This window comes from Bubalus kerabau, chromosome 2, assembly GCF_029407905.1.
Source record: "Bubalus kerabau isolate K-KA32 ecotype Philippines breed swamp buffalo chromosome 2, PCC_UOA_SB_1v2, whole genome shotgun sequence".
Taxonomy (NCBI): Eukaryota; Metazoa; Chordata; class Mammalia; order Artiodactyla; family Bovidae; genus Bubalus; species Bubalus kerabau.
Genome location: NC_073625.1, coordinates 81,434,377 through 81,455,944, shown reverse-complemented (window position 1 = coordinate 81,455,944; position 21,568 = coordinate 81,434,377). Strand labels below are relative to the sequence as shown.

The 21,568-nt window shown below is 36.3% G+C and overlaps 1 protein-coding gene across 2 annotated transcripts in view; it reads left to right on the top strand.

The window, feature by feature from the left end:
- VGLL3 (vestigial like family member 3) overlaps window positions 1–19,037 on the top strand; it is a 56,695-nt gene extending 37,658 nt beyond the window's left edge. For both annotated transcript variants that reach the window (XM_055567834.1, XM_055567833.1), the window contains exon 4: window positions 12,986–19,037. In XM_055567834.1, coding sequence (XP_055423809.1) covers window positions 12,986–13,029 — 44 coding nt within the window. In that variant the 3' untranslated portion in view covers window positions 13,030–19,037. The remainder of the gene's footprint in view (window positions 1–12,985) is intronic.
- The last annotated feature ends 2,531 nt before the right edge of the window (window positions 19,038–21,568 follow it).

Here is a 21,568-nt window from a genome sequence, read left to right as displayed (position 1 = left end):
TTTACCATGGAGCCACCTGGGAAGCCCATCCTTAGGATGGTGCCATAAAGTTACAATGCCCAAAGCATGGAGGTTTCTTCTCAGAGATTCTCTTCCAGTCTTACAGGACAAATGCAGACACATTCTGAGAGAATTTTGAATGTTCTAAGGTGCATTTGTATAATACAAATAAATGCCTGTGTGTGTGTGTAAATCCTTGCAAAAGACATCTTGGTTAAGGGAAAATGCTATTTTCATATATTGCTGTTACAAAATTAGAGAAGTATAAGTTTTTTTTTGAAGTAAACTGAAATATGTACTACAGTTAAAAATTCTCCTAAATTTTGACCCAGCATTCTCCTCTTGTGAGTTTGTACCACACAAATACAAGCAGCAGCATGCGAGGACAGGTACAAAAATGTTTATTGTGACAATGTTCATAATATCTCAGAAGTGGAATCAAGTGATTGCTATTAAGAGGGGATCTATGAGTGAAGCATGTTTTGTGTGATGTTGCTGACTAAAAAAGATGAAGAAGCACATTTAGATGCCCTTTTCTTAAAAAGACTTTTTGATATGGACCATTTTTAAAGTCTTTATTGAATTTGTTACAATACTGCTTCTGTTTTATGTTTTGGTTTTTTGGCTCCAAGGAATCTTGGGATCAGGGACCCAACTTGCAAACCCTTCATTGAGAGGCAAAGTCTTAACCACTGGACCACCAAGGAAGACCCTATATGCCATTTTTTTTTTTTTTTTTGGAAAAACAGATGGCAAGAAATCCTGTATGTGTATTTATGCATTTCAATGAAAGCAGAGTAGACTAGTTTGTTAATTTGTGTTTCCTTTTGGGACTGAAGGTATTGTTTTCACTAATGTGGTTTAAGGCGGAGAGGAGGAGGAATTTATAAGAGAAAAATATGTTTGAGTGTGTGTGCGTATGTGTATTCCTGTGTATATATGAGAAAGAGACAAGGAAAAAGAGGAGAAATATTGATTTTTATCAATAATTTACTCTTCCTCCCAAACTTAGGGAGCTAAGATGAAGAACTGATGGTAAAATGATGGTAAATGTATAGGGAACATTAATCTTTGCAATGTTTATGGAAAAAGCAGAGGGCCAAAAAATAGATTCCTGGACCTGTATTTTATTTTAGCTATATTGTGCTGAGCAAATCTCAAAACCCCTCCACTCTTCTTTCTTAGATGCAAAATAGAGATGATACTTCCTACTCTGACACAACCAGGAGATTCCAATGAACTAATGCACATGGCTGTGTTTTCTAGATTGTGACATATAGTGCAGAACTAAAGTTCTCCTTATTCTTCATACGTATGGTACATTTCAAACAGAAAAACAAAGTCACACTGGAGATGTGAGGCATCATGCATGATAGAGATGCAAACTTAAAATTCTTCCATCACTTCCTGTTTCTAGTTTAATTTATTTCTGTTCTTGAAGAATAGCTGTAATGTTTGTCAGAGCCAAATTTCCCAGTAGTGGTGTCAGCTGGTGTTGGCCATACAATGAAAACCGGGTACTTTTATATTATTGGGCAGATTATGAGAAAAGGGAAGACAAAGAATCAAGTAAATAAGGATTTGAAGGGTCATCAGAATATTTTCACATTTTAAAATATAGTTTTCTCCATCTGGAACTCTCTACCATGTGGTTCTGTTCAGTTCAATTCAGTTGCTCAGTAATGTCTGACTCTTTGCGACCCCACAGACTACAACACACCAGGCCTCCCTGTCCATCACCAACTCCCGGAGTTTACTCAAACTCATGTCCATTGAGTTGATGATGCCATCCAACCATCTCATCCTCTCTCATCCCCTTCTCCTCCTGCCTTCAATCTTTCCCAGCATCAGAGTCTTTTCAAATGAGTCAGCTCTTCGTATCAGGTGGCCAAAGTATTGAAGTTTCAGCTTCAATGAATATCCCAATGAATCAGATCAGATCAGTCGCTCAGTCGTGTCCAACTCTTTGCGACCCCATGAATCGCAGCACGCCAGGCCTCCCTGTCCATCACCAACTCCCGGAGTTCACTCAGACTCACGTCCATCGAGTCAGTGATGCCATCCAGCCATCTCATCCTCTGTCGTCCCCTTCTCCTCTTGCCCCAATCCCTCCCAGCCTCAGAGTCTTTTCCAATGAGTCAACTCTTTGCATGAGGTGGCCAAAGTACTGGAGTTTCAGCTTTAGCATCATTCCTTCCAAAGAAATCCCAGGGCTGATCTCCTTTAGAATGGACTGGTTGGGTCTCCTTGCAGTCCAAGGGACTCTCAAGAGTCCTCTCCAACACCACAGTTCAAAAGCATCAATTCTTCGGCAATCAGCTTTCTTAATGGACCAACTCTCACATCCATACGTGACTACTGGAAAAACCATAGCCTTGACTAGATGGACCTTTGTTGGCAAAATAATATCTCTACTTTTTAAAATGCTGTCTAGGTTGGTCATAACTTTCCTTCCAAGGAGTAAGCATCTTTTAATTTCATGGCTGCAAGTCACCATCTTCAGTGATTTTGGAGACCCCCAAAATAAAGTCAGCCACTGTTTCCACTGTTTCCCCATCTATTTGCTATGAAGTGATGGGACCGGATGCCATGATCTTAGTTTTCTGAATGTTGCACTTTAAGCCAACTTTTTCACTCTCCTCTTTCATTTTCATCAAGAAGCTCTTTAGTTCTTCTTCACTTTCTGCAATAAAGGTGATGAGAGATTACTAAAAAATATATCTTATCTCACTATGATTATGGATTTTTGGATATTTGCTTTTGTCACTCATAGATTGAAAGGAAATTTTATGTGCAGAACAAGGAAGTTAGACTATGCATGTAGTTAAATTCACCAAAACTCCATTAATAAAATATTTGCTATCTTCAAAAGTTGTGAGTAAAATGTTTTCTTTTTCCATTCTAGTATTAATTTTATGAACAAGTTTCTATGGGTAGCTATATAAATTGGATGGAATCTCTTGCTTTCTGAAATGTTTTCTTAAAAATTGCAAGCAAATGTGGGCTGCACAGTTTTCTTTTGTTTTCTTGAAGGAGTTGTCATCAACTCCCTGTCATTGGGATTGGCGATTTTGTCAAAGTACACAATGTCTCTCCGAGAGAAGCTTATTTGCTTGCCTAGGAGGGGAGCTATAGAGGTTGAAAAACTGTTTAATTATCACATGATTCCAAATAACCACTCTAAGCATTAAAAGGCTTGTTTCAGGGGTCAGCATATTTCATATCAGCAAATTATCTTTTCAGTACTGCTTCCCTATTTACTATATCACATATAGCGGTACATCTAAAAGAACCAGCTCCTATGACAAAATCGGTTTCATAACTTGTATCCAGGCAATTTTACATTAACTTTGAAATAGCCTACAAAGATTCTATACAAAATTTTATGTGGCCGGTGGAATTGACAGGTTCTTTTTATTCACTTTCTGGCTAACTCTTCTCTTATTCTATTTATCAACAATATAATGTTTCACAAACAGTTGTCTGTGGCCAACATGTTCTGAATTCCTTGGCAAAAAGATGACCAAAAAAATTCTTGCAATAGACAGATGAGAGGCCAAAATATGCCATTTCTGTTTGTTTGTTTGGTTACAGCCTGATATACTAGGGATTTAATTTTTGTCGACCACAAGCATGTGTTATAATGCTTATTTTCATAGCTGCCTTGTTTGAGCACTATCAGATGACACTTAGCATCTTCACAGTCATTGAAACCCTATTTATGTTTGCTTGGATTGGACAGAGGTTTCTGGAATATGTCAGAGAGCACGCTTGTGTTCATGCCACAGAGAAGTGAGATGAAAAATTACTGATGTCAGTGAAGAATTGATCTATATGCAACATGTCTCATTCTTACTGAATATTTTCCAATATGGTTTGATTTAATGGGGGGAATGATTACTTAAACTAAGTAGGCATAAAAGATACATTGTACTTCTGCAGTTAAAATGTGAGAGTCCTTAACTAACTCATAGTTTCAGGTAGAATACTTGCTGTGTTGTGTCCTTAATTAAGGTTTTATGGATAAGTAGTGGATCCAGATTACCTCTGCCTCTGGTTGGATTATCTATTTTCTGGATCGTAAAGCTGTCACTGCATAACCTAGAAACCTTTTTAAAGATGCATGTTTGGCTGCATTTGTTATCCAGCAGATGTCTGGATAGTTAGAATCTCTTGAGAGTATTATAACTTGTGGTTTCAGTTACAATAAATGATCTAGGCGTTTCTTTCTTTCTTTCTTTTTTTTCTTTTTTGGTCTTGTTCCTCTCCAGTTCTGGGGGAAAGTCTGTAGAAGAAATTACAGAAGGTATTTTATTTCACTCTTCCCCATTCCTTTTTTCCTTTATTCTTTGTCTCTATCTTCAAAGTTACTTTTTATCTGCTTTTGAAATTGAGGTCACTGACTTGGTGAGCAGTGTCTACACACCATATTGCACCTCCTGGGTCCCAGCCAAGAGGTTATCACACTGACATTCATGTTTTGAGCATGGTAAATTGGTGCTATGATCAAAAACTCTACTCAGTGCTCTGTGGTGACCTAAATGGAAAGGAAATTCAAAAAAGAGTGGATAATGTATATGTATACCTGATTCACTTGCTCAACAGCAGAAGCTAATACAACATTGTAAAGCAACTATGCTCCAATAAAAGTTTAAAAAAAAAACACAAAGAACAACAATAACAAAAGAACTATCAACTCTATGATTTGTATTTTATATTTGTCCTAAAGGTCAGTTGTAGAATGACTAGTTCAGATTTGTAATTACATATCCTGATGCTTAAAGTACTTGCCAGTTCCCTCCTAGCTGAGCATTTAAAGTGCAGGAATCTGAGGAAATGGATATCGGTAAGGGCAAAAGTTGGAGAGTCAGTGCACGAGTTTGTGGTTTTGGAGGGAGGAGGGTTCTGAGAGGGCAGAAAGACTATGTGCTTGCCGCTTAGGCCAGGAGCAGAGGGAGACACCTGGCCACTGAACTGCTAGTCACCTGCAATCTTGGCCTCAGGTGTATGGGTCCCATGCTTCTTCCAATAATGTAGTAAATTATGGTCTACCAGTAACATCAAGTTCAATGGGCTTTAAATTTTTCCTTCTCTTTTGAATCTGAATTAAAGAGATTTTGACAGGTTTAGACAGCTTTCACCTCATTGTTTCTGACAAGACTACTACGTGGACATTTTAAGACAATTCTAAATGTACCAGGAAAATACCTCTACACACTGAGAACGCTCCCTCTGCTAATAAATGATTATGCATTCATAGTTAGGTATCTTTTGTCATTGTTTTAGTGTGTAAGAGTTGTAATGATACTTGGATAATTGTAGTTCAGTTTAACAATAAGTTTAATCTTTGGTCTGGTTTAAGAATACATTCTTGTTTGTGATGACTTTTAAAATAATTATTGTCCAAAGTTTAGGTAGTAAGTATGGAGGTATTTAGTGCTCATTAAATTGGCCAAAAATGTGTGTGATACATGAAAAAAAATACAAATATACCTAATATACAAAAGGCATTTAGAAATGAATGAGGAAATTATTTTGTTATTAATCAAAGCATAGAAAGTCAGCCAAAAGATAAAACACAGAGGAAGAAATACTAAATCACATAATGTTCAGCTTCACAAGAACTGAAGGAAATGCAAATTGAAACACTTGGATACATTGAATCTATAATAATGATAATAGTAAAAATATGAATATTGATGCAAACTACTGAAACATTTACCACTCACCATGAATTATGTAAGTGTTTATGTAAGTGTAAATATATTTATACACTTGGGTTCAGCAATTATACAAATGTATTTTCAGGAAGCTATCTCACCTACCAAAATATTCACATAAGTAACAAATATATTTTTATACACGCACACACTGTGTGTGTGTATATATTCAAATTATGCATATCTATATAGAATTGAGTAATTTATGGTATAGGGAAGAATGAATAATATGCATATTGAAGAATTAATATTCTTCAAAAGAGTTGATCGACATATACTGGCATGAAATGGTTTTGAAAGTCAATATTGCTGGGGAAATAAGCATTGTTGTTACATGGGATAAACAGTGGTGTATGTATGTACATCTGAAGCATACTCAGCAAGTTGTGTGATGACAGGGTACATTATACAGAACTTTTATTTTCTAAATACTTCATAACTTGATCTTTAAACAACAAATCTATGATATTTTGAGGGTTTTTTTTTTTAAGTTTGAAAAACAAATGAAGGGACTTCTTCCTGATGCTTAAGCATGATTTATCTTGGTATTTACCTGCAATGAAATCAGTTCCCAAACTGAATAGCCTTCCACTCTTATTTTTACCCCTTCATTAGTGTTAAGGTACTACCCCCAATTAGATCTTATTTAAACATTCTTCATTAGCATTTAAACTGATTGCCCAGGTGCTCAGACAAATGCAGTTGTATGATAATCATCAGTGATAATTTTATAAAGTAGAAGAAGATAATGTGACCGTCTCTCACATCACCTAGTTTGTTATCATTTTGCAGTGTGTCAGTGTTAGATGTTAGGCTGTTGGTGAAGGCTGGGTAATTTTGATATAGCAGCCAATACAGCATTGTGTATATTTGTATTTGTGATAATTATGGCTTTTCTCTCTTAAAGCAAGGATGAAGCAGGTATTCATGTTTTAAATGTAGAAATAAACCACCAGCATCTTTTAATATCAGTTCAGTTCAGTCACTCAGTTGTGTCCAACTCTTTGTGACCCCATGAAGCACAGCACGCCAGGCCTCCCTGTCCATCACCAACTCCCGGAGTTCACTCAGGCTCACGTCCATCGAGTCAGTGATGCCATCCAGCCATCTCATCCTCTGTCGTCCCCTTCTCCTCCTGCCCGCAATCCCTCCCAGCATCAGAGTCTTTTCCAATGAGTCAATTCTTCGCATGAGGTGGCCAAAGTACTGGAGTTTCAGCTTTAGCATCATTCCTTCTGAAGAACACCCAGGACTGATCTCCTTTAGAATGGACTGGTTGGATCTCCTTGCAGCCTTTTAATATACTATCAAGCATTTTGATCCACAGGGGTTTTCTAGATTCTTAATATCTATGAAACTAAGTATTTCATTTTAAGTATTTTCTTTACTTTTCAGTCATTAAATATTCCACCTGCACATCCAGGTTTTATGTTCCTATTTTTCTTCTCTTTTTATCAACAGCATATTCACCAGTGCATGGTTACCACATTACCTCTTTTATCTCCAGCAATAAAATTAATTGGAATCATATTAAAGTTACTTAAGAGTGATAGTGATGTTGTCAAGGGATTATTCTTCTTTGGAAGTAGAATATGCTTTTCTAGTGGATATGACTGATGATCACATGGTCCTAAAACTCAGATGTGCTGGAGTATAACATTTTCAGTAAGCCAGTTTATTATTTACTTCTACCCAATAGCAGAAAATTTAGCTTTTCAATTCATTTATTTTATTCAAGTATAGTTGATTTACAGTGTTGTTAATTTCTGCTATACAGCAAAGTGACTAAGTTGTATATACATTCTTTTTCATATTCATTTCCATTATGATTTATCAGAGGATATTGATTATAGTTCCCTGTGTAATAATTACTTCACCAATTCTAAGTATTTGTAGTCCAGCCCAATGATTTCTTCATTGCTCAGTTTAAAACACTGTCCCACTTCTAGGTGAACCCTCTTCTCAGATGCTTCCCTCACTCTCTCCCTAGGGATTGCCTGTTTTCCCAGTTGGTCATATGGTGAACATTGTTGATTAAGTGGTCGCTGTCTCTTCTTAGCTTTGCCATTTCATCCCTATCTTGCTTTTGTTTGCAAACATATCCCCTCCCCCACCATTTCTCTGTGCATTCCCCATACAGTCCTCCACTGATGACTACTTCATTAGGCTTCCTAAAGTTTGTGATGCCTCTGAGGTGCTCAGCTAGGGCAGCTCATATCATTTTTTCTGCCATGGGGTACCCACATCACAGCTACGGGATAAAGAGGCAGGCCTGCCAGAAATCTCTCTGAAGCAACTTCTGTATCCTTGTTTGAGGAGCCCATGAGAACTTTAAGATTTTTTCATCAGACACCTAGGACTTGAAGGAAACAAGGGAGGGGGAAGTTTCTAGGCTTTCTCTGCTTAGGCACACCCTGCTGCCATCTCCACTTCCTTATTCCCAGAGGTTTTTTGCAATAGAAGAAATCATGGAGGAGCCTGGTAGGCTGCAGTCCATGGGGTCGCTAAGAGTTGGACACAACTGAGCGACTTCACTTTCACTTTTCACTTTCATGCATTGGAGAAGGAAATGGCAACCCACTCCAGTGTTCTTGCCTGGAGAATCCCAGGGATGGTGGGGCCTGGTGGGCTGCCATCTATGGGGTCGCACAGAGTCGGACAGGACTGAAGCAACTTAGCAGCAGATGAAGCAATAGGCTCCCAAAAATTTCAGCTGGAAAATGAGTTACAATGCCTTGTTACATAGTCAGATTCTTCAAATTTTAAAGAGAAATCCTAATATGATATCTTTTAACCAAAACTTCTAAAGGAGATCAGTCCTGGGTGTTCATTGGAAGGACTGATGCTAAAACTGAAACTCCAGTACTTTGGCCACCTCATGCGAAGAGTTGACTCATTGGAAAAGTCTCTAATGCTGAGGAATTGGGGGCAGGAGGAGAAGGAGATGACAGAGGATGAGATGACTGGATGGCATCACCGACTTGATGGACATGAGTTTGAGTGAACTCTGGGAGTTGGTGATGGACAGGGAGGCCTGGCGTGCTGTGATTCATGGGGTTGCAAAGAGTTGGACACGACTGAGTGACTGAACTGAACTGAACCAAAACTTCTTTCCTACTCCTAAGTATTCAATGTATCTTTCCTATGTTTGTACTTCAGTTTTTCTATTCCTGGATTTGGTTTTTCTCTTTTCTTCTGATGGTCAGGTGGTGATGATATTGGAACTGAAGCGAGGAACTGGGTCTGTGGGCTTGTGTTTTCTTTCAGGTTTATCTCCTGACTTGATCTCAGACTCTCAAACTCTGAAGTGAACAGTGTGATGTCTTTGTTCTTTGGTCCCAATTCTGACAAACACTTGATGAGTCAGATGGCCACCCTACGTCTTTAGTTTTCATACTGTGGCAGTTTATTTGGGTGGGGGCAGGGAGGCGTGGTTACACATCTATTCATAAAACATGTCCTATTACATGATCTGAAGTATAACAAACGACTGTGTAATCATCTTCTGTGACTTAGAAAAACTTTGCAAATGTATAGTTTAAAAAAAAAACAGAGTTATTTTATTAACACTGGTATCAGTTCTGATAAATCAGGGTGTTTCTAAATAGTGCAAAAATCAATATTTAAAATGTATTGACTTTTCTTTGAATTGATTTAATGAAAGGATTTTGACTCCAGGAGTTGCAAGAATACAGGCTGGTGTCACAGTCTACAGACAATATAATCCACAAAAGGGGAGCCATATACATTGTGGTTAAAACTATTGACTCTGATATCAAACCACAAACATTCAGTCCTGGTTCTACCACATAATAGTTGGCATAACCTCTCTTACTCTCAGTTTTCTCATTTGTAAAATGAATATAATATATATATATATATATATATATATCCATTATATATATAGCGTGATTGGAAGCATTAAATATTTCACATAAAATAGCACAATGTCTAGTGTGTTCAGCCCTAAGAAAGTGTTTGCTAACATTATCATTGTTATGTTTATTTTACTTTCACTGAAAATATCAGTGTAAACAACCTAAAACAGAGTTACTAATATCAAGAGATAAACATGGGTGATTTCAGCAAGCCAGTAAGTAGATTTCAAAATGTGTTGTAAACTAATTTCATATAGGTTTGAGTTTGAGGAGTGAGAAGCAAAAAAAAAAGCATGAATAGTAGCAAAATAATAGTAGAGTGGATTTTATGTTTTTGTAAGAAAATTTGGGGAACCCCCAAGTATCTGTAGATCATGTAAGGATCATGGATTAAAGATTTATGCATCCAGTCCCATCACTTCATGGCAAATGGAAGGGGAAAAAGGGGACAGGTTTTCTTTTCTTGGGCTCTAAAATCACTGTGGGGGCTTCCTGGGGGCTCAGCAGTAAGAATCCACCTGCAATGCAGGAGACACAGAAGACTTGAGTTTGATCCCTGGGTTGGGACTATCCCATGGAGGAGGGCATGACAACTCCCTCCAGTATTCTTGCCTGGAGAATCCCATGGACAGAGGAGCCTGGCAGGCTATAGCCCATAGCGTTGCAAAGAGTTGGACATGACTAAAGCAACTGGAGCACAAAATCACTGTAGACAGTGACTGCAGCCATGAAATCAAAAGATCGTTACTCCTTGGAAGGAAAGCTATGAAAAAACCTAGACAGCATATTAAAAAGAAAATACATCACTTTGCCAACAAAGGTCTGTACAGTCAAAAGTATGGTTTTTACAGAAGTCATGTGTAAATGTGAAAGCTGGACCACAAAGAAGGCTGAGCACTGAAGAATTGATGCTTTCGAACTGTGGTGTTGGAGATGACTCTTGAGAGTCCCTTGGACTGCAAGGAGATCAAATCAGTCAACCCTAAAGGAAATCAACTCTGAATATTGATTGGAAGGACTGGTGCTAAAGCTAAAACTCCAATAGTTTGGCCACCTGATGTGAAGAGCTGACTCATTGGAATGGACTCTGATGTTGGGAAGGTTTGAAGGCAAAGTAGAAGTGGGGTGGCAGAGGGTGATGTGGTTAGATAGCATCACTGACTCAATGGACATGAATTTGAGCAAACTCCAGGAGATTGTGGAGGACAGAGGATTCTGGCATGCTACAGTTCATGGGGTTAAAAAGAGTGGGCCATGTCTTAGTGACTGAACAACAACAAGACCACATCAAGAATCATGAGTTAATGATTTTGTCTCCTTTCACCACTGGGAAAACTAAGTGTACTGACTGATTCTTAAATATTTTAATCTTCCTTCAACAAGTGTTTAACAAGAAAAATCATATCCCTGTTACAACTTACTAGTAGTAGAGTCTTTTGTCTGTGGTTGTTCCTTTTCTTTATACTTACTTTGAAATTTACAGGTATGGATACCTTGTAATCAAAGGAAAAGTTGTATTTATGTCCCATCACTGAGAAGACATTAAGCCAAAAGGACAACATTAGCCATTTAATATGTTGTAGGCCATAGGTGAATTGAGCTTTTTAGGGTTTGCTTTGGAGTAATGCAGACTTGGAAACACAGTTGAAGAGCAAGAGTTATTCCAACCATTAACTCTGATTAGAATATTTAGGACTATGTAAAGTAACATAATCCTTGTCCACAGAAAAAGGCTAACAAGATTTTGGTGGAGTCATCTCTTTGCAAACTAGGGATTGCTTTTATTTAAGAAGAAAAAAAGACACTCAAACCACTTGATGATTCCAACACTATTCATGACTTGCAGTGCTGACATTCTATAGATTGATGGGGTCTTCAAGTGTGGAAAATACTGAGTCATACAGAAGATGAGACGTTTTAATAATGAAAAAAATATTTATGCAGTCAGCAGATTGTCGGTTAAGGTGGTTTAGATTATAAAAGTCACCCAACGGAGACTTTGTCAGGTTGCAAATTATTCTGACCACAAAATTATTTGAAAATGAATAAAGCAAACTTAGAGTGAGTTGATATGCCCCAGATCCTTTTTATTTTTTTTCTTCCTCCTCCTCTTCTTTTGAAATGGGAAAGGGAAACTGTGGCCTCTCTGTCTAAACATAATGCTAGTACATGAGATAAAACTTTTTTTTTTTAATTTTATTTTATTTTTAAACTTTACATAATTGTATTAGTTTTGCCAAATATCAAAATGAATCCGCCACAGGTATACATGTGTTCCCCACCCTGAACCCTTCTCCCTCCTCCCTCCACATTCCATCCCTCTGGGTCGTCCCAGTGCACCAGCCCCAAGCATCCAGTATCGTGCATCGAACCTGGCCTGGCAACTCGTTTCATACATGATATTTTACATGTTTCAATGCCATTCTCCCAAATCTTCCCACCCTCTCCCTCTCCCACAGAGTCCATAAGACTGTTCTATAGATGGCACTAATCATTTGGCATTCAGAAAGAGTTGCTTTTTCCCGGTATACAAATGCTATAAAACCAAAGATTGTGCCTTGTCATTCTATGAGGTGCTTCTTTGACTCCTTTTTGTTGTTTTTCATTTTATGTAATTTGTTTATTATAGTGTCTTAATGACTTCCATAATGACTGACTAATTGTATCTGTTTTGTAATGACATCCATTGCTTTACACAATTATTTGACAAGTTGAAAGACAAGAGATAAAATCACTACAGATGCTTTAGTGAGGCTTTCCTGGTGGCTCAAATGGTAAAGAATCTGCTCACAATGTGAGAGACCTGGGTTTGATCGCTGGGTTGGGAAGATCCGCCAGAGAAGGAAATGGCTACCCACTCCAGTATTCTTGCCTGGAGAATTCCATGGACAGAGGAGCCTAGCGGACTACAGTCGATGGGGTCACAAAGAGTTGGACACGACTGAATGCACACACACAACTATTTTTTGAAAGAGGAGGCAATAAAAATAAGTAAATTTAGTTCACTGCCTTAGTCCAAAAGTATCATCTGATGTTTGCTGAAAAGTGTTAACTGAAACGCTGCCTAAGTATGCCCTAGAGATTAGTAGTATCATTTTTTTCCCATATCAGTAACTTTTGAGATTAGAAATAAGAAAGCTTCATTTATATTATTTTATTTGTTATTCATACCTACTCTAGTAAGATAAAAGCCACAGTAAAGAATGGGTACTGTGCTAATAGCCCTGCTCCAGTCTAGAGTTTTCTTGGTCACTTAGTATTGATTGGATTTTTGAAACTTGTGAGCTCAGTTGTCACTTTGGTTTCTGTATCTAGTGCATTGTAGAAAATGCCCAGTCTGAAGTGCTACACATATTGATACTTTTCTATTTCTCACACCTTTTCTAGGTCTACAGCATCAAGACAAGGGCAAGGAATCACCGTGGTACTGAAACACACAGTATTATCAAGTTAAATTTGAGCATGAATCCATGGTCCCACTGGGAAAAGATGCTGCCAGGGACTGTCATTCTGCAGTGGGACATATAAGATGTGGAAGGAAAAGAGGAAGTGCTATCCAGCTGACTTTGGTTTGGAGCCTTTTCTTGAGAAAGCAGAATGAGTCCTAGACATTGAAGAAAAGCATTTTTGTTTATTTCTTTCCCTCATCTGAGCCTTTGCCAACTGTGCAACTCTCTCTCTCTCTCTTTTTCTTTTTGTCTTGCTTTTATCAATATATGGTTTAATTTTTGGTTTGACTTTTTCTTTTTCCTTCTTTTTGAACCAGTTACCTTGTCAGGAAAAGATGAACCACAAAGAAAATGTTCATTCTTTCAGGAACACAATTTTGTATTTCTATGTTCTTCTATTTTTGTAAAAATACAGGAAGTTTGATTTAGCATTGATGGGCTATTTTTGAGGGATTTTTTTGTTTTAATATTGTAAAAATTGTTAAGTTCTGTTTAAAGAACTTGCTCTCAGAGAAGCACTGGCTAAAGTGTTTAAAATGCTTGTCTCTAAGATGTCTGTGATATGCTCTGTGCTCTAAGTTACCTCAAATGTTTGATAGTCTCTCCTTTTTGCGAAAGTAGCACCATAGCCAAGCCAATATAGTATTGTTTTACATTAAGTCTCAGTGAAAATTTAATTCCATGATAGCTTACTTAGCTCTGAGTTACATGTGTAGCTTGAAAAGGAAGTTTTTTAATGATCACACTAAAGAAAAGCTATTCATTACTTTGATTTCTCCCAAAGACTGCTTAGAGGTTGACTAAGAAAGTTTTCATAAACTTTGAATTAGATGGAGAATTATCTTTGTAGTCCATCCAACTTTGATAAAATGGAACCAGAATTTACAACCAACTACTGGAAAAAAAAAAAAAAAAGCATTTAACCATGCTATCTTTGAGTGCCAGTGACTTATTTTTCTTGTTTATAATGATTCATTCATGACAATTTTAGTCATATTTTAAGTGAGTTTTTCCTGAAGATAGTTTGAAAGGATTCTATTTGGGAAAGTACTAGACACATGACAAAACCTTTCATTCAGTGGCTGTTTCTGAGAGTTTGATCCATCATTATAAGTTGAAGGATAATGTATTGCATGTGTATTGTTTAAACAGGTTTTTGCGAGTCTTATTTGTTTAATTCTGGTTTTAATTGATCTGATTCTTTTTAAGAAAAGAATTGGGAGCAAGATAAATTTTTATACTATAATTACTGAAATTAATTTAATAAGCAATTTATTATTTGAAATTTATTTCTGGGGACTCAGGATTCAACTTGACATGTCCCTCAGGATCTAAATAAGAAAAGTTGGGATTATCATTAAAATACAATTAGGAAAAGATTAAGGTTATCAAATAGCAGTTATTGATATTTTAAGAACTTTTAATATAAAGTCCATTCTTTCAGACGCTTCCAAGTTGGGTCATACTAAAAAAGTAGTGTTACATAGATATTTTAGTTTGTTAACAATGTTTCTCAAATTTTTCCCATCCCTGTCCTCATCCATGTGAAATTAAATGTTTAGTGAAATATCATTTTCCATCTTAAATAGGATAACTTATATCTGTGAACATTTTAGGTATAAGAACAATGCAGTCTGCTTAGCTAGGCAAAATTCTCATGGATCATTTTCAAATTTCCCTATTGTTCCATAGTCTTCTTTCCTGGTACATCTTATTAGTTATAAATTTATGCCCTCTCTTGTATTTTCATCACTATATTTCTTCTTAACCAGAGTCCATTTAACAGGGTATACACGTTTACCTAATGTGAGGTCCAAACTTAAGGAATCGTCCACTTACTAATGATTTACTAATGATATGAACTTAGATTTCTAGGGAGTGGTTTGATTAAATTATCTACATTTTGATCTGCAGTTTAATTTGATATAGTTATTTGTGCTCTGCCTTTATCTGTGTAGCACAAGGTTTAATGCATCTTTAAAAGTGGTTTTATTTTGTATCTTCCTGAATTCTTAAAGGCCAGTATTCAGCAGCTCCCATGGGATGGCTCAGTGGGGATGATTTATTTTTCTCTTCTTCCCTTGGAACCTGTTAATTTTGCAGTTTCTCTTAGAATTGTGTGGTATTCCAGTTCATTCAGATCTCTCAATTGGATTTTCCCAATTTTGAGAAGAAATAAATCAACTCTCTGCTTCTTTCCTTACTCTCTAGTGAATTGAGTTGAAGGAGAGAGAGCTGACAGATAGCTTCACCCTAAATTTAGGGTGGCACTGTGCCCTCTGTCACTCCTGGTAGCTATCTGGTAAAATATTCCTCGGCTCTGAGGACCCAAGAAAAGTTAGGGACCTAAATTCTGCTGTACACAGGAGAGATTTGTGAATAAGATCCCCCATTGAAAACAGGCCCAGGTGGTGTTGGCACTTTGCAAAGACTGGATTCTTGCATATACAAGGAGTGGATCAAAATCTAAGTCAAAGAAGAATGGGTGTGTCTCTGTGACTGTCTGGCATGCATCTGTTACCATTGTATTACCATAACCACCAGATGTCATACAAGGGATGAGTTGTAATTTAGTATGATAGTCTGAGTTTAAGCTTAAAATGCTATCATTCTCTGGATGGATTTTCTCCCACCAAAAAGATACAGTAATCTTGGAGGTTTCCAGACTGTGTTATTGAGGGCTACCATTTCCCTCTCCAGTTTCATTTGGAAACACTCCGCTTTTGGTTATTTTACAAATTAGTCTTTATTCAAGCTTTCTAAAGATCTGTGAGCTAGACCCTAGGAAATTATCTCATTGATTTTCCATCTAATCTATGTTTCGACCACTAAACTATCTTGATCTGAGGAACAATAAAATAGTGACTAGTTAGATCCTAACAGGTTATTTGGTTCCTCACTGTTTATTTGAAAAGCACCTCTAAATGTTTAAAAATCAATGTTTCATCTTAATAAGGTTAACAATCCCTTCTTAACTTCCCCTTTAATTTTTCTCCCCTCTCTTTCATCTTAAAGTTATGTGCATTACTATTTTAGGCAAAAAATAATGGGGATTGCTGTACATTTTGCCATGAGAACAAGTGGATTGCAAGTAACTGAGGAATTAATTTCTTTCATGTTGTAACAACCTTTAAAAAAAAAATTCCAGGCACTGACATAAAAATGTGCCCTTATGAACCTCCTTATTTGTTATGCAAATAGCAATCAGATACTATATTATAAGAAACTGCATTCTGTCCCTTACTGAGTAGCCCTTCGTTACATAATATATGCCAGATTAAGAAAATGGGTCAGTGACACTAAGCAGTAGAAAAGACAGTATTTATGTTACAATTCTGACTGGAGGATGAATGGAGAAGCAATGAATCAATGAACAAAAATTGACTTGGACATTAGGTCATTTTCTGAATTCTGGCTTAGCCACAATTAGATGTGTGTTTTGGGTCTTCATTTATTTATCTCATGAGTAAAGTAGGATAATAATACCTAACTGGCAGGCTAGGAAGGTTGGAAATTATATTACACACACACACACACACACACACACACAAACACTCAATAACATGGCTCATAGTAGACATTCAGTTAATGACAGATTCCTCAAGTATCTGTCAGTTGAGTAAGTAAATAATCAAATTGAGCTCCCAAGTGTCCCTTTTCTTTACACACCCATATCTATAGCAAATTGATATACAGCTGTGCTTTTATGTAAGAAATTGTTGCAAGAGAATCTTTGTCTTCTACTAGATGTTGATGATAAAATGTAAATTTCTTAATTATTTCCGATATTTTAATGTGCTGTTTATGAAAGAAAATAAATTAACTTCTTAGTGGCATGTAGGTCCAACTCTGAGCTTTCTTACGTTTCAGACTTATATTTATCCAGAACCCTGTGATTATTGTCTCCAAAATGAAAGTGACAGTTTCATGAAATTACCAAAGTTTTTATTTTTTTCATTATATATTGGGCTTTTTCAGCACCTAGAATAAAAACATCTCCTTTGAAGTTATCCGTTTTTTTTAACTTGGAGGAAAAATTGCAAAATATGGTGGAAAAAAATTTTTCCGCATGAAAAGAGGAGAAAAAAAAAAACAAAAACTCTTTACAGTCTCAGTCAGCAGATTTATTTGACTTGAGAAAAAAGAAACAACTTCATTGGAAGCAGATGTTGACACTGTGTCAGTTGTTGAAGATGGAAAGGGTTCTCTTGAGCCATTGTGGTTACAAGGGAGGTATCGATGGCCATTAGAATTCTTGTGATTGAGCATCTTCACAGCAGATAGGACAGTGCAAAAGCCAAAACTATGATACCAAGACTGAAATCAGCCTGCCAATTTTAATTTACCGGACCCTAAAGACTCAGTTGTTTTATTTTTTCCTCCTCCAGAATAAAAGTCATATCTTTCAAAAGATTTAAATGGATTTTGAGAGAGAAATTAAAATATATTCTCTAAAAACATGGCCCAAGAGCCTTTTATTATTAAAGATTAAAACTAATATTCAAGTCATTTTAGAAGAATCAGGGTAAAAATTTGGTTTAATGGTATATGTTGAAGAAATAGTCTCAAAGACATAGAGAGCAGACTTCTGGTTGCCAAGGGGGAGGTGAGGTGTGGGAAGGAAGGATTGGAGCTTGGAATTAGCAGATGGAAACTAGTATATTTAGGACTGATAAACAACAAGGTCCTACTGTGTAGCACAGGGAACTGTATTCAATATCCTGTGATAAATCATAATGGAAAAGAACATGAAAAGGATATATACATATATATGTGTGTGTGTATATGTGTATATATATATATATATCTATGAACTGAGTCACTTTGCTGTACCACTGTACTGAAAAAATTAACACAACACTGTAAATCAACTATACTTCAATTAATTAGAAAAATAATGTGTATTGAATAAGGATATGTAAACTGTGCACAAATGGAAGGCTCTAGAAAGTGGGGAAAAGGTGAGGTCCACAAAAGAACCTCACATCCTAATAGCTCCTCAATGTTAATTAATTGGTGACTTGATCTTAGAGATTGGGCACAGAACAGACTTTCAGAATTTTTCAGTAGGTTTTTGTCTATTTAGTGCTCTCTGGGAATTTCCCTCTGTACACTTTTCCAAAGTATAGAAATAGTCATAATTAAAATATCTTAATTCTGTTATTTCTTTTATTGCCCATTGTGTGTGCTTGTTTGAAAAATATTTTTATGGTTTCAAATAATTGATCAAACTAATGTTCTCTTGAAATTGCAAATTAATTTGATCCAATTCAATTATCCAAATCTTCTTTTAAAATTTTAAGAAATGATAAGTAAAATTTACCAATTCTCTTGTGTAAATAAACAGCCACGACTTCTAGAAAATGACAGGTCATCATCATTTAGCTTTCTTGTTAACAATTTCTGGACTACTCAATTTTGACCTAAGAATAACTCTTTTAGAATACAATATCCTTTAATTAGTTGTTTGGTATATGTATGTGAACTCGTCTGTGATATCTTTTTATATTGATAGAGCTGTACATTTTTTTCTTTGCTATGACTAGGGCAAAAATTAATGATTATTTACACACTTGATTTAATTTTTTAGACTGTTTACAATCTTAGATATGGTATCTGATTTAAAAATCACTATTCCATACCTGTTTCTGGATACACAATTTATGGAAGGGTTTTTATGTGAATTCTTTGTATCATTTTAAAGTTCATGTATTGAAAGGGAAAACATAGACTCTGTTTTCATCACATAAATTCAGATCAGGTGAAAGCTTTTGTAAAAATGCATACATAGTACAATGAGATTTATATTTGTCACTTGATTAAGTGAACTGAAAACATAATAGAAATGTTATCTTAGAACCCTAAAAAAAAAAAAAAATTCCAGATGTATTAGTTTGATGAGCAATTTTATGCTATCTTCCTTTTTACATGCCCAGAAAGAGAAATTAATCTTAGCTCTATTGTCATTCTTAATTTAGAAAGAATATGTAACTCATAAAATTTTAGCTGCACAAGCTAACTATAAAATCATATATATATATATATACATATATGTATATATATATATATATATTTGTTGTTTTTCATCAGGATGGAGGAAGAGACATTTTTGTATTTCTATTCTCTCTTCAAATAGGTCTTATAACTATGTGTTGATGATATAAAATAATGGAGGACTTTGTAGTTAAAACAAATGTCATCTTCAGTTCAATAAATAATGTGAACTCAATGCTTATATTTTAATGTAGCAGTTTGGTTTTGTCCACATTTCTTGACAATTAACTAAAGCCCTCTGTTTTTTTCTTATTCAGTTAAGCAACTTACAAGTATCTTTAGAAATTAAAACACCTTAGGTGTTGTTTTTTTTGAAATGGGGTTAATTTTACAGCCAAGGGATTTGTGTGTGGTGGTGAGAATTGTATGGTTAGAAAACAAGGGTTATAACAGAACAGCAAGTGAAATGGGCTATATCAATTACATAATAACAGGCTTGGGAACTTTTTAATACAATGCTTCTGAAGTTATCAATTAACTCTTTAGCAGAGGTGTTCTTTGTTGTTTTGCTTTTGCATTTGTTAATGTGGAACTTGCTGTAAGTCCTGTGGAAAACTTTGCTGACAATTCATTGACATTGAAGAAATATGCCTGGATAGGAGAAGTCCAAGACCTTATATTTTTAAAGGAAGCTAGAGGTTCCCTTGGAGAAGGAAATGCCAACCCACTCCAGTGTTCTTGCCTGCAGAATCCCAGGGATGGGGAGCCTGGTGGGCTGCCGTCTATGCGGTCGCACAGAGTCGGACACGACTGAAGCGACTTAGCAGCAGCAGCAGCAGCAGAGATTCCTTACATGGGCCCTCTATTTTCTTGTTAAATAAATTTCTGATGTGTAAATGCAAAGCTTGGAGACCAGTATTTCAATTAGTAGACATTCATCATCACTGGTGAAAATAACGTGACACAGCCTTCTTAACTGTTTTCCATATTCAGACTAGACAAGTGTAATGAGTTATCTGTGGTTACTATAAAAAGTTACCACAATCTTAATGGCTAAAAGTGACACAAATTTATCTGGTGGCTCTAAGTCCAATATCCAGTACTGGTCTCAGTGGGCTAGAAGCAAGATGTCAGCTGTGTTCTTCCAGGGAGAACTATTTCTCTGATGTTTCCAGAGTCCTTAGCTCATGGCCTCTGTCTTCCATCTTCAATGCCAAGAAGTACTGGTCAAGTCCTTGTCATATGGTATCACTCTGACCCTCTCTTTTGCTTCTCTTTTACAAGTTTAAGGACCTTTGTAACTGCATTGGCTCTGCCTGGATAATCTAGAATAGTCTCTCCATCTCAAGTTCTTCATTTTAACAAAAGTCCTTCGATGTGAGGTAACATATTCACAGGTTGTAGGGGTTAGGAAGTGAACATTTTGAGGGTGTTATTCAACCTACCATAGTTACTATTGGATTTCAGTTAATGGTTATCAGCGTTTTAATCTAAGAGGGTTTAATGTATCACTGTAAATAGCAAGGCGTGTTCCATGTTTTCAGTGGTCATTTGTGTAAGGATTCATCTAAATTCATTTAAATAATTGCATATAAAGGAAATTCTTGTTATTTCAAATATTTATGTGCTTCTTATAGTGCCTTGGAATCCAAAGGGTTATATTGTGTTTATGTCAGAGAGGCACTCAGGGGGGTGGAGACCAGGACATCTGGTACAGATTCTTCCTAGCTGAAGTGTGTTTTCTCTGGGGACAATCATCTACCATTTAATTGTTTTGCTTCCTTTTTTGGGAATATATGCCCATCCTGTGATGTCCTAAGTCTCCAAGCATCTTATTTGACCTGTTTATACTCATTTGACTAACTATCCATATATGACTACATTGACGTGGTAAAGCTTTTACATTCCTGTCCAGATTGAATCCTTCCATCTGTTATCAGTTAAGCCGTGGAAAAACTGTTACGGAAAGCAAATATGTTTTGATACATTTAATGTGTAAAGTAGGAACCTAGATTCTGGAATGCTGTTGATCAATAAATGAACTAGAATCTCTTCAAAACAACACTTAAGCCCCACTGTTTTACTTTCCATACCAAGTTTGGCTGTGGCTGAATGAAGAACACCAGCATTGATCTTTGCTTTGCACTTGTACAAGAGACTATTTGTAGGGAGCCAAATATAGCCACAGAGGATTTAATATCTTGCCAAAAAATACAGAATCTGTTCCCCTTTAAGCACGACACTCTATCCTTTTCTTGTGGATCTTGCTAAAAGGAAAATATAACTTTCAACTAGCCCATTCCTCTGCTAGAAGTTCCCTAATCTTTTTCAAATGGGCTATGTGTGGTTTTCAGGAGATTTATGGTTCAAAAGAAAAAAAAAAGGCTATATGAGAAATCCATTCAGTGTTATCATTTTTCTTACAAAAAAACAACCCCTAAATCAAGAATGAGAGTAAACAGTAAGGAGGAAAATCACACTTTTGTGGTTTCAGGACTAACCAAGGATCACTGGGTGATCTTTGTGT